At 44.1% G+C, this 13621-nt stretch overlaps 1 protein-coding gene across 1 annotated transcript; it reads right to left on the bottom strand.

Moving 5' to 3' along the window:
* Nucleotides 1-8497: 8497 nt before the first annotated feature.
* LOC147906041 (uncharacterized) lies at nucleotides 8498-9714 on the bottom strand. The gene is made up of 4 exons (XM_087384467.1): nucleotides 9438-9714; nucleotides 9242-9346; nucleotides 8893-9082; nucleotides 8498-8796 (listed from the first exon to the last, which is right to left on the bottom strand). The coding sequence occupies exons 1-4, from the start codon at nucleotides 9696-9698 to the stop codon at nucleotides 8498-8500; spliced, it is 855 nt and encodes a 284-aa protein (XP_087240593.1). The 5' UTR covers nucleotides 9699-9714.
* Nucleotides 9715-13621: the final 3907 nt, after the last annotated feature.

The following is a 13621-nucleotide window of genomic DNA, read 5'->3' as shown; positions in this document are numbered from 1 at the left end:
AAGGGCCACACCCAACCAATGAGTGTCTATATAAGGGGCAATCTAATAAGTCGATCACATGTGCACCAGCATCTGATACACCACCACCATCATGCAGTGGGTGTGGTGCAAACCATCTTTTTAAGGATTGCCCGATAAGAAGGCCATCTAAGTCCACAAGCCTTAACTTGTTAAGCATTGAGAGAGGCCAAGTGTCATCACTATCCTTGAATGTAATCACAAGGTTGCAAGCTAAAGCCCTTAATAAAGAGTTTTGCAAACAAGCCAAAAGGGATAAAGCTAGCATGTCATAGCCTAGGGAGGCAACTGAATTAGCACGAGTAAGCACCAAGGGTGCAATGAAGAATGGGAAGGGACACAATAAGGTCATCATCCACGATGGGTCATATGAAGACACGGCCTCCCTAGCAACATCATCTTCCTCTAGTGGTACTTTCTCAAATGGTAAGCAACAAGCCTACCTACATGAGGCAAATAAGGAAACAACAAGGGCCTCATCCCATGGCCATGCCACAACACCTAAGGGTCATGGTGGTGGTGAATATCCCAACCCATGGGTGGAGAAACAATGTCTCACGGAGGCACAGACATTGGTACACAAGTGCTAAGAGAAATGTGAGCAGAGGCTCAAGGCAAACATGAGTGCTGATACAATTTATTTAAGACATGAGATAACCACTTGAACCTCAAAAGCCTTGCAAATACCTGAAAGGGTAGATGAACAAGGTGTGGCATGCCCTTCAACAGAGGGATCCACCCTAAAGCGATGGATGTTTGAACAAGACCCGCCGTACAACACTTAAAAGAGGATGATGATAGGTCTTTTTATGGTTTTGAGGAGCCAGAATCAATTGGATTGGAGCCAACCATGCGGCCACAAGACATTGCTGGTTTAGCCTCAGCTTTATCAATAGAGGTGAAGATGCCTATTGCAACATTGTTCCGAGGCAACCCAACCCTTTGGAGAGACCTTTGTGATTGGATGAATGGGCAAATAGTAACACCCCAGTCCACTAATCTTGAGAATGTTGAATCTCCCAATCAAGTTCAAGACCTTCCACAGTGCCAGTCAACAAACTAAGCTAATGCTTGTGTCTTGAAGACTTTTGGTGTGCTCCTATACCTAAGTTAGAAGACTCACTAAATTGGATGCATACACTAGCCACAATAGGTCTGTTGAGTATGAAGGGAACTCAATTTATGCACTTTGACAATGATAAACCTACTACCATTATTCCTTTTTACACCATAAGAGTGGTACTACCTAATCAAGTTGAACCTACAATTGATAATTTTATTGATCCTAAAGAAATAGACATGACTCCATCTCAACTTTGGGTAGAGCTGACATCAGCAAGTGCAACATGCCGAATACAAGCCATGGCAGATTGGAGAGCAAGCCACAACCTCATCTCTTGGGAGACATTAAAGCATCTTAGCCAGGTACACCTTGAAGTATGTGATTGTGAAATTCAATCCATAGAGGGTACCTCTATTAAGGTTATTGGTTCTTTAATGTTAAATCTTTCATTGGACAATTACGTTATGCCTTGCAGGTTTTTTGTAGTTCCTATAAGCACCTTAATGGTAGCTGCCATGCTTGGTAAAAGTTGGATCCAAGACACTCACAAAGGGTTATTTGGTGATTAGTCAACCCAACAAGATGTGCTAAAAACTACCATCTGGCCCAACATTCAAGCATCAACATCAACATCCAAACAAAGAAGAAGAGCAACCAAGCAAGTGTGGGGTGTGGGTCCGAAAGGATCTACTAGAGGCCCAAGGCTACTTTGAAGGTGAATCATACATTTGGGTTCCAACAAAATCTTGACATCAAAAGCCACCTCAGTATGTAAACAACAAACCCCAACATCAAAGAACCAAATGAAACCATCCAAAAAGGAAGGTACAATACCATTGGGTTACCACAAGACTACTAGAGACTCAAGGATATTAAACCTAATTGGAGACCAAAGCCTCAAAATTTGTCATCACCAACAAATGGGAGGCAAACATCAACTTCAGGCCTATCAATTATGAAAAATCAAGGCAAAGATTGGAGAGCAGAACCAAAAGAACCTACCTTGAAAAAGGTAGAACCACAAGAACCTACTCATAAGGACAAGGGAAAAGCACCAATAAAGGAGGATCACACACCATAGATGTCCTCTACCTCCTATCAGGTAGTTACACAAGAACCTGTCTCAAAAAGAGAGATAGTAACACAAGAACCTACTCGACCACTAGTCTACCAAAATGCCTTTGAATTAACTGCATAATCTTCAAGGCAAATGGTAGCTACACAAGAATCTTTCTCGAAAAAAGAGGCAGTAACACAAGAATTTGCCAAGACAAAAGCCGAATCCACTTTGGGAGCCACACAAGAACCTTCCATGCTCAAAAATTTGATGGTAATGATTAGGGAAACTATGCAAGAACCAGCCATACCAATGATGCCCATCATGATGGAAGTCCCACAAGAACCTTCCAGTGTGACCGACGGATTATCTTCATCAACAACTTTCTCAACAGAATCTTGGGCCCAACAAAAACAAAAGATCTCAGAGACATTGTGATCCTACTCCCATTTGATGAATACAACATATATCACTTTATTACGGTGAGTATCATAGAAGTGGTACATGTGGGAGATTGCAATGTTCAATCGTGCAACACCAACAACAAGTACACCTCGGTAGTAGATACACAACATCCTACTCCTAAAAATGGAGTAGCTCCACAAGAACCTGCTGCAATCAAAGATATCAAAGGACTTCAAGCAATGGTGCTACCAACAAGAAGACAACTACTTGCCGCGACAAGATCTCCATCGATGTCTCAGTGACACTTCTTCCCAGTGATTATCCGACTAATATGAGGAGCCAAATAGTGATACAATTCATATTCCTCATGGTGATCTACAAGGGCAAGTCCTAGGTGAAAATAGGTAGTTAGTCCTCTTCAAGTCCGCAGCACAGTACACTCAGCAAATCACATCCACACTAGTCCAAGGGCTCCTTGGTCGAGAAGAGAAGCTGCAAACACTACGTAAAGTCAGTACACCATTCATCATTAGAGCCAAAACAAAACAGGGCAATGAAACATGAAGATCAAATGCCCAATCCACTTTCCCTCCAATTCAGCCATGGATGGTCTCTTTTCATACTTTCATGCCAAGAAGCCCTTTTTCATTGGTTTGGCCAAAATGGGTAGGTGAGACAATCGAGTTGGGAAACAAGCCCACAAGGTCCTTATACTTGATGGCATTGAACTTATGGCAAGGCCTCATAAGAATCAAAATGCATTTCAACCCCCTCTAGTTCAAGATTTTAAAAGCACTTTCTACCCCCAATGAGCCTTCCTTCAATAGATTAGTCCTTTGGGTTGAGTAAAGGTGATTGAGTTAGGCGAAGTGTATGCAAGGCCATGGACTTTTTGGATTGAGATTGAGACAAGGACACATAAGCATTGTGATCCATCTTTCGCTTCAATTAAATCATGCATGTGCTCAATTTTGAAATTATATTTTAAACAAATCATAGCATCCAAATAAGCATTAGTGTTTAAAAATTTGACACATTATATGATCCCTAATTTGATGGTGATGAAAGTACATTTTGAATATTGCATCACTTTTGCCTTCATTTTGCTAGATCTCCTTTTAGTCCTATACCCTATCCCTCTCAAACCCTCTCCCATAGCCTTATTCTCCCACCCATGCACCCACAAATGCTCATAAGGTCAAAATTGAGGGAACCACCAACAAGATTTTCAATAACAAAGTAGGATGTTGTTTACTTTCACTTTCTGCCTCTTTCTGTCCCCCTCTCCATCGCAACTTCCCTCTCATCATCTCCCTCTATCTTTCACCCTCTCCCCCCTTCAATTTCCTTTGGTAGTTGGAAATGTATCTTCCACTCTCCCTCTCACTTTCCTTTGGTTTTTAGAAACACACCTTCTTAAAACCTTGTTCCCCTCTCTCCCTCTCCCTCTCCCTCTCCCTATCCTTTACTTTTTGATTAGATGCCTGCCTCTCCCTCCCCCTCCCCCTCCCCCCCCCCCCCTCTCTCTCTCTCTCTCTCTCTCTCTCTCTCTCTCTCTCTCTCTCTCTCCTAATTTCCTCTCAATCCTTCCCATCTCCTTCCCAATATCCCTCTCCCTCCTTTCCCTCCCTCTATGGACCTCTCAATTTCCTTCTCCTTCTTTAGCTTTTCAACTACATGTGTCTCCCCGTCCTTTTCCTAGATTCTTTTGTTTCCTCTCCCCTCCCTTGTCCCATTTCCTCCCCTTTTCTTCTCGTAATCAAGTTTTCCTTTCCATTTTCCTCTCCTTCTCACTCTCGTGTTACCCTTGTCAATTTGCCTCTCTCTCCCGCTTTCCACCTCTAAATTTCTCTCCCTCTCTCCTCTATTGCCTGCTCTCCCTCTCCTCTTCCCTTTCTCCCTCTTAGGTTCCCTTTCCCTCCCACTTTCCCCCTTTAAATCTCCCTCCCTCTCAATTTCCCACTCCCTTTACCTCCCCTCCATCTTTCTCCCTCTAATTTTCCCTTCTTATCTCAAACTGTGTCTCCCTTTCCCCATATCAATTAAATCTTCCTCTATCTCTCCCCCTCTCAATTAGGGCTTGTACACACAGTGACAAAAAGTTCAGCTAGGGATGATGCAACTTAGGCCACATGGTGCTCTATTTCAGACCTCAATATTTTGGTCTACCCATTCTAGCATCGCTATGCCACCGAGTTTCATTGGTAAAAGCTGTCAACATTTTGCAGCTCCTCGATGCAGATCTTGCATAGGGGATGCCAAACATTTAGAGGACAACAACTACCAAATGAACCTCATCATCACGGACTGAGGACAATTATGTGGGTGGACCAATTTAGGCTCAATTTAGGGGTCCTCAAACAATTTCCAATGCATTTTTGGTGCGTAAACCAGTCGTGCTCAAATGAGCAACGTGTGCACAGATCCTTAGATCTCCCTTTCCCTCTCCCTCTCCCTCTCCCTCTCCTATCCTTAATGCTATCCCTATCCCTACCCCTCTCCTTATCCATATCCCCACTCTGATCAATTAAATCTCCCTTCCCCTCCCCCTACCCCTCCCCATCCCCATCCCCATCCCCATCCCTCTCCCTATCCCTCTCCTTATCCCTATCCCTACTCCGATCAATTAAATCCCCCTTTCCCTTCCCCTCCCCCTCCCCCTCCCCATCCCCATCCCCATCTCCATCCCTTTTGCCCCTGAAATTTCCTTTCCCTTCCCCTACACATTTCCCCTCTAAGAAGTTCTCTCCCTCTATTGCTCCCTTTCCCCCTCCAAAATTTTACCTCTCCCTCCCTTGCCCCTTTGCCCTTTCCCCCTCCAAATATCCTCTCTTTCTCTCCTCTCCCCTCTTCCCTCTTGATACCTTTACTTTCTCCTTCTCCCTTTTCTTCTTCCTTTTCTCATCTCTCTCTCTCCACCTATTTTCCTTTTTGTGTAAATTGAACAACACGGCTTTCCTTCTCTTCCCTGACCTGTCAAAGGCCACTTCCACAAATGCATTGGTAATTTAGTTGTGCCTTGGCCATCCTTGGGCATCAACTTATGTTCATGGCACAATACACTATGATTGTACGACTCTTTATTGCCCATTGTCATATCCATTGGACAACGAGGGCCAAGGTTCAACCCCTTCATCTCTTCAATGCTAATGTTACTATGACCGAAAGGATCAAATGATGTCATGAAATGCTAGAGTCAAACTTGAGAAATAAAAGGCTAGCCTTGGTGTTGTCATATTCCGCTCAAATACCCAAATCGACAAGCTACCACAGTATAGATCTCATCAATTCATATGTTCACCCAATGCCAGTTGTTAGTCATTTTGAGACCAAAAAACTTGTATTAACAGTACCTTCAATTTCTTTAGATGTGAGCCAAATAAATTCTTGATTACAGTAAGATTCTCATGGGCAAACTTTGCCAAGCCAAGGTGGTCACTAGTGATGAAATCTACTCCCCAAGTCTCCGTCAGGAATCCCAAGAGCTCTTTCACTCTTGGCCTCCCATTGATTCGTGTTCTCAGGTAAGTCTTACGTAGCTTTCTAGGAGTGCTCTTATCTATTTTGGAAACAATTAGCAACAGTTCTTTTTCCATGAAACACAAGCATATACTTGATTTCCACGAGAGGAAATTTGAGCCAGCAAATTGAACTCTAACTTTGTCATCTCATGCTTAGCATCCATATTCACGGGTCTGATACCATACGATGGAAATGAGAATTGTATCTAAAAAACACAATGAAACCATAATTCAGATATTGATAGAAAGAAACAAGAGATGAGTCATTCTAGCCACGCTTCAAATTTTCCAAAGCGATGCACAGGGGGTGGGGATGAGCAATGCAAGGCGAAGAGAAGGGAGCATGGTGGGAGGGGAGATGGATGGGGAGGGGCAAGGTAGGCTGAGCAGAGGGCAGTGAGGTGGAGGGGAAAGGAGAGTTAGATTAACTAGCAGGAGGGAAAGTTAGAATAGGGGGGCCCTGTTCAAAAAAAATCCATTAATGTCTCCGAGAAAGTGAGAGGAGTGAAAAGGAAACAATGATGGCCTAAGGTATACCAAAAATTAATGGATCTTTCTAAATCAAGGTCCTAAGCTTGTTAAAGAGCTTGAGCCGACTTGCTCTATGTCTTCTCTCCTCTTCTACCGCCCAATTCCTTCCCCACACTCCCGCATCTTTGACGAGTTGTGAATTTTGCCACCTTGAAACAACTACCCTCAGCAATCTCTTCACCAACTTGATGTCTTGATCCTTTTCTTCATCAGATTTGTGTGATTGTCTTCTCGTGGTGGGTTTCTGATGAGCACTCCTCAAGGTTCTCTTAGCAATCTATGTCGATCCTTACTTGCACCTCCACACTCCATCATGGCTCTATCAATTCGGCTTGCTCCCTTACGTGGTGTTCTTGTCAAGTACTAGATGGTTGCTTGCCCGCTCCTTGCCTACATAACTCCCTAACGGTACTCTATTGTAATTTCGTCGTAGCCTGATGACTACTAGAATTGTCTCATATGACTCTCTCAATGGTTGTTTGGCTCTATCAATTCGGCTTGCTCCCTTACGTGGTGTTCTTGTCAAGTACTAGATGGTTGCTTGCCCGCTCCTTGCCTACATAACTCCCTAACGGTACTCTATTGTAATTTCGTCGTAGCCTGATGACTACTAGAATTGTCTCATATGACTCTCTCAATGGTTGTTTGGCTACTGTCCTACCTTACATTTTGCCTTCCAGGCAATTTACAACTCTACGAGAGATACTTCGTCCTTCGCTAGCTCTATGGTCTCGGATTGCGACTCGGGACCGAACAGAAGGAAAAAGAGGGAGTGAGGAGGAGGGGTCAACGGTGGCCAAGGAGGGAGTCGAAGAGAGGGTGGTGGCGGGCAGGCTTGGTAGAGGGGGGTGGTTGACGAGGCAAAGGGGAGTGGCAAGAGCAAGAATAGGGGGACAAGAATAGGAGAACCAAGTTAGGAGGTAGGTTTAATTTGGATTACTTTAATTATTACTTTTCATTGTGGGCTTTAGATTAAGTTAATTGTTTAATTAAATCACAAACGTATTTTTTGAATTAATCTTTCCAATTTTTTAACTTTTGTGAATCCAATCCAAATTCTAAATGGCAAGACATTTGAAACGTAAAATTACAAACCCAATGCAAAAGGTTTGGTGCAAATCCGTTGTTTAGATTAGGAGATAATGGAATTTAGGAAATTAGGAGACCCATTAGGTTCTAAATATATACTTAGATTAAGAGGTTTCGTTGGATTAGATTAGGTTTTTTTTGTTTTTTGAACACATCACCGATTCAAGGCAGGGTGCCCTCAATAGGACCACGGGTCTGTGAGTGTTCAAAAAAAAGATTAGGGGATTTAATGAGGTTAGAATAGGGGACTACTTAGATTACCAAATAAATTTTTCAATGAAACTTTCAAATCTTTGAAGTTTTTTGAAACTTTCAAATCTTTTAAGGCCTTTTAATCTAATGCAGTTTTTGGATGCAGACACTAATGAAACACAAAATTATAAACCTATCAAAACAAAATCCAATGGAAATCGGATGCTTGATGCAGAGATAAAGAATTTTTTAGATTAGGAGACCCAATAATTATTAGGATATACGTCACTATGAGTGTGGTGTGGGTGTCTTAAAAAAAAAGATTACGGGGTTTAATGAGATTAGAATAGGGAAATTAGATCACCAAATAATTAGACCTCTTTGTATAGAGCAAAGCTTAATATGGCATGCCAATCATGCGTGCATGAGGTTGCTATACAGAGTCTAAGTAGCTAAGGTGAGAAGCATTGAGGGAAGCATGGAGGGACAACTAGATCGAGGGAGGCCAAAGGGAGCATGTACGAGGTGTGCACCACATTGAGACCTCTTTTGGCCTTGAGCGACTGGCCCTCAGGTAAGGTTACCACAACCAACATCACCAACATCCTGTAAGTGCCCGGTTCAGGATAGTAGACCTCTTTTGGCCTTGAGCGACTGGCCCTCAGGTAAGGTTACCACAACCAACATCACCAACATCCTGTAAGTGCCCGGTTCAGGATAGTAGCCGCTGCAGTAAGGCAGGCTAAAGCTTGCCCTCAGCCCCAACCAGTTGAATCCTCGCCTTCCTCGATATCCTTCCATGCTCCCTTGCTGTAATATAGTCTCCACATCTTCTTTCTTTGCTCCCAAGAACACATATCGCACCTTCTCGCTCTCCTCTTCAACCTCTTCGCCCCTCATCAACTGGATCACAAGCCCATCTGCAAGATAGAAAACCACAATCAATCATCCACACTATAATGCATAAACAAGCATTCGGTTGTTATGCGCTTTTGCGGGCACGCATAGCTACTTACCGAGGAAGGATGGGTTCTGCTTTGACGCCGCTTGCGCTGCCTCCAGAAATTTCTCTCTCCCATTCTCGCTAATGCTGCGCTTGGACAATCTCTGGCGGAACTTTAAATGGTGCGGCCGATCTACCAATGGTTTTATGCTGCTCCTCATCGCTTCTTCAGTGCACAGCTTATAGAAAATAGTCTCCAGCAACTGTCCAAGACCAAGATAAAAGAGTGATATTTATTCTTACAAGCACTAGCTGCAAGAACATGGTCGAGGGCTGGGTCACATTTGATCCAGCAATCGATCTGCCGAGGCAGACCGAGAGCCGACCGCCATGGGTTGCAGCGGTAAGGCTATAGCACGCACCTTTCTCTGGAGACTGTTACGTAAAATTTGCATTGCCTCTTCCTGCATATTGTAACCCATTTGGAAGCTCGCCGATTCACATTGGGGGCATATGGCCTTTGTCTCCTGCTTGGAGAGAATGAGGTCAAAGCGAAACACAAACTCGAAAGCAAAACATCAGAACTAGCGATGAGAAAAATAAGGGAGAGAGCGGAACCGGAGACATAATGATGCGGATCTCTCTTTTGTGCTGGGAGTCTAGGTTCACTTGCTGCAGCTTCTGCAAATCAACGCCATAACTCCGATCTGACGGTAGCTCGATGCCGGAGAGACGACTCAAGTCGACCCAAGTGACACCTTGTTTGAGGGCACGCAGGATCAGCTTAGAAGCGAGAGGTCCATAAAGGACCCAGCGAGTATCATCTTGCCACCAGACACCAGGGTTTGTGGGATCTGGGAAGCTTACTAAGATGCACATGGTTGTGAGCAGAGGAAGAACTCAGTAGGGGAGAGTGTGATGAACGATCCGATTAATACGAAGAAGCGAGCGTTCAGCTCACGCCCATTACGCCTGCCCGATGTACTTTTTATAAAGTACCCCATTTCTAAAAGTCGAACGAGAGTAATAGACTAAGTTTTTTCTTTCTTTTTTCTTTTTTTTTAAACTCACCCACCCAACTCACACACACGGTTTGAGGCCTTGGGGGGCACTCCCCCTTTCTCTACCCCCATAGGGATCGAACGAGGGCCGCCGCCCTAGTAGGCTGGTGCCCTAGCACTGGGCTACCGCAGCTTCCTCTTTTTTAAAAAAAGGAAACTCACCCACTCACCGAACTCACACACACGGTTTGTCCCGGTTTTTGTATAGGAGTATGTAGTTTTTTGGCCTTTCGTAAGGCAGCCTTAGTGAAGGTTGTGGTTTTGAGATGGGAGATGGGAAAAAAAAAATCATCGTTATTATTTATGCTTGTAGAGTATTGAGATGGGAAAAATAAAATCATTATTATTATTTATGCTCTCTTAGGTGTTAATTTGTGGTTGGTATACTTAGAGTATTGATGATTTGGGGTCCTTTATGACTTTTAGACCATTCTCATTTATTCACGTTTCCACACTCTTGATCTCCTTCCCTGGGGCCTCCTATTTTATGCTTTCTCTTGGGCATTTCACTCATACACAGGCAGGCTTCATGAATGATAGATATATCATTCACCTTGTTTTTTTTTTTGGGGGTGAAAAAAGAGGAGTATGTTTATAGGGGCTGGTTAGGCCCAAAGAAAAAGACCCATTACAAAATTTGGCTGACTACAAGGGCAAAGGCCCACAACCTACGATATGCCAGCAGAGGAGCGAGGGGTTATATCGCGTAGCCAATGCAGAGTAAGACATATCACTGGATCATTGGAGCCCATCATCCACCCAAAATCTCTGAGATGGGACTTCACAAAGCGGCACAAGTGGGATTCCCGAAACCCAAACGCGATACCCGAATTGAAGGTAAGCTGGTTTCTTAGCTCCTAGACCTAGAGGAAGACTACGGCATGAACTAAAGGCCATGCAGCGCCTAGTGTGGAGGGGAGGTGATGAGCCTCTCCCAACAGCACCATCCTCTACCTAAGCTTTGATATAGGATTTCGCCATTAGCCCCGCTTTTCTAATAGCCGCTTCCACTTTTAGCCATACTTCATGGGTCACAAGGCAGGACCAGAACAAATGCTTAAGTAACTCTAGTGCCTTCCCGCACAAAGGGCAAACCGGAGACAGGGGGATATGTTTGGCAAGTTTGCCACACGGATAGGAATCTAGTGATTCAAGATCTTCCACAACATGAACTTAGCACAAAGCTTCCAGGCATCTTTGAACCTTTTCTGCCACCATCGGTTCCTCCTCCTTAGCTTCCATTTCCGACTAAGATCAATGGTCAGCGACCCTGCGCAAGATAAATTCCTATATATCACCTTCGTCGAAATGTGGCTAATCTTGATTTTACCGCACGCCCACTAGCTAAGGCGGCCCTCCTAAGACAAGATGTAGTTGGATGGCCACTCCTGCGAGATCCAATGGATCACTACTTGAATCAGGTCCTTCTCGCCCAAATTGAGTGCAAATTTGGTCATAAGAGCCTCCACAAAATGCCAGTCTACTTTGGAGGCATCCCATATGTCCTCCCAATTTCTGAGGCCCTTTCCTGTGCATACTACGGGCTCGGGTAAATCATGAAGAGCAAATGGGTCCTTCCTAAAGGCGATGCTCCACCAAATCAATTCTAGGAGACTAGCTTCCCCCCACAATTAGGACGACCCTTCCACACCATGCACCTAGAAGATTCCTTCCATGCAGAGACCAAGCCAGAGATTAGATCAGACCCTATGATCTTGATTGGGAAGCCTGAGCAGAGACTATCATACCACTGAAGATTTTTCCAATTGCCGATGCCTTTCGCTTCCTTTCATCAATGAAGAATTTTGTGATCTCAACCCAGGGGGATTGACTTAGGAACAGACACGACATCCACTTACCTATCAGGGCCACATTTCAGCATCTGATATCCGGTAGACCTAGACCTCCTTGCACCTTAGGTGGGTTCCCAAGGCACATAGTGCATCCTCATTTTATCTCCTTCCTCAGCCCAAAGGAAGGCTCGGAATAGCCTCTCAGTCTCCAACCACTGGCATTTGGAAAAGTGCCAGATCGACGCCAGATAGGTGGCTATGGATGAGAGGATATGTTGGATGATGAGAGTTCTCGCATTCCATCCTAGGCTCAAGCCCTCTCAATTTAGATGACCCTTTCCAAGAACCAATTGAGCCTCTGCCACTTTGTGAGGCCTAGGCCAATTGGTGCTCCTAGATATCGAATGATCTCCCCTTTCTTGACAACTTGCATCTGTTTGTCAGCGAGCCAATCCGAAAGATGGCCATCACCTGCCCTTATTAGGAAGGTCTTCTATCAGCTACACTGAGAGCCAGAGGCTCTGCAGAAATGATCTAGGATGTGGAGGAGGGCTCTTACACTACCAAGATCTTTTAAGGAGAGCACAAGGGTGTCGTCTGCAAACAGCTGGAGACTAAATTGATTCTTGGATGGGAGTTGGTGACCTTGGAGAGAGCCTTCCACGATAGCTAACCTGACTCTGTGGATCAAAGGAACTGTCCCTATGGCGAACAGAAGGGACACCAAGGGGTAGCCTTGGCAAATGGAACGCTTAAGATCGAAGCACCCTACCATACCACCATTAAGGCATAGATTGACGAAGGCATTTTCGAAAAGGGCTAAGACCATCTTGCAGAAGCTCTCGCCAAAGCTCAAGCTTTTCATTACCTCCAGAATGTAGTCCTTTGTGGAACTTGCTTGGCATTGCCACTAAACAAGACGTCAACATCACCAAAGGGTTAGTTGTGGTTGTGCTTTATCTCATGCATGTCCATGTCTGCTGCAGGTGCATATTTTTGGCGACCGTGCACAAAAATGGCGAGCTAACTCTCTCTCTCTCTCTCTCTCTCTCTCTCTCTCTCTCCCTCCCTCCCTCCCTCCCTCCTCTCCCTGGTTTCCTATTCCCTCTCATGCACTCCCCTATTTCCCCCCCTCCTCTGTTTTCTTTCTTCCCCATCACCTTTTCTCCATGCTCTCTCTCTCTCTCTCTCTCTCTGTCTCCATCCATCCATCCCTCCCCCTCTCTCCCCCTCCCTCTCTCCCTTTGTCACATTACTATGGAAATAAATCGGTTTTTCTTTCCATTGTTATTATGCTATGATTCTCTCTCTCTCTCTCTCTCTCTCTCTCTCTCTTTGTCACATTCCAATTGAAATAAAAATTTACTTCTTGTAAATGTTATTACTCTCTCTCTCTCTCTCTCACTCACACACACACACACACACACACACACACACACACACACACACACACACACACACACACACACACACACACACACACACATTTCCATTGAAATAAATTATTAGTTTTTCTTGTCATTGTTATTGCACTCTCTCTCTCTCTCTCTCTCTCTCACACACACACACACACACACACACACACACACACACACACACATCCCATAGAAAGAAATTATTAGTCTTCTTTGTCAATGTTATTGCATTGTGATATTCTCTTAGTCTCTCCCCATGTCTTTGCCCTCTCTTCCAAACACATGATTATATTAAGCCTCACCTTCACATTTAAGGATTTGTATGAATCTTATCCATATCTTGAAAATAAACCACTCCAAAATATTTTTTCCACTTAAGCTAAATAAAAAAACTTCAGACATGAACGATTGTGGAATAGACTAGAAATTGAAACTTAAGAGAGCTTGCATTTGTTAAGATATTAGACTGTGGAGTTTTGCATAGATGCGAAAGTCACAAATTCACATCCCAAAAACTCCTTGAATTACATTGT

The sequence above is a fragment of the Dipteris shenzhenensis genome, chromosome 1 (genome assembly GCF_047967505.1).
Source record: "Dipteris shenzhenensis isolate YYH24624 ecotype China chromosome 1, Dip_SZ_1.0, whole genome shotgun sequence".
Classification (NCBI taxonomy): domain Eukaryota; kingdom Viridiplantae; phylum Streptophyta; class Polypodiopsida; order Gleicheniales; family Dipteridaceae; genus Dipteris; species Dipteris shenzhenensis.
The sequence above is the reverse complement of the archived record's forward strand: the minus strand, read 5'-3'. Positions and strand labels throughout refer to the sequence as shown.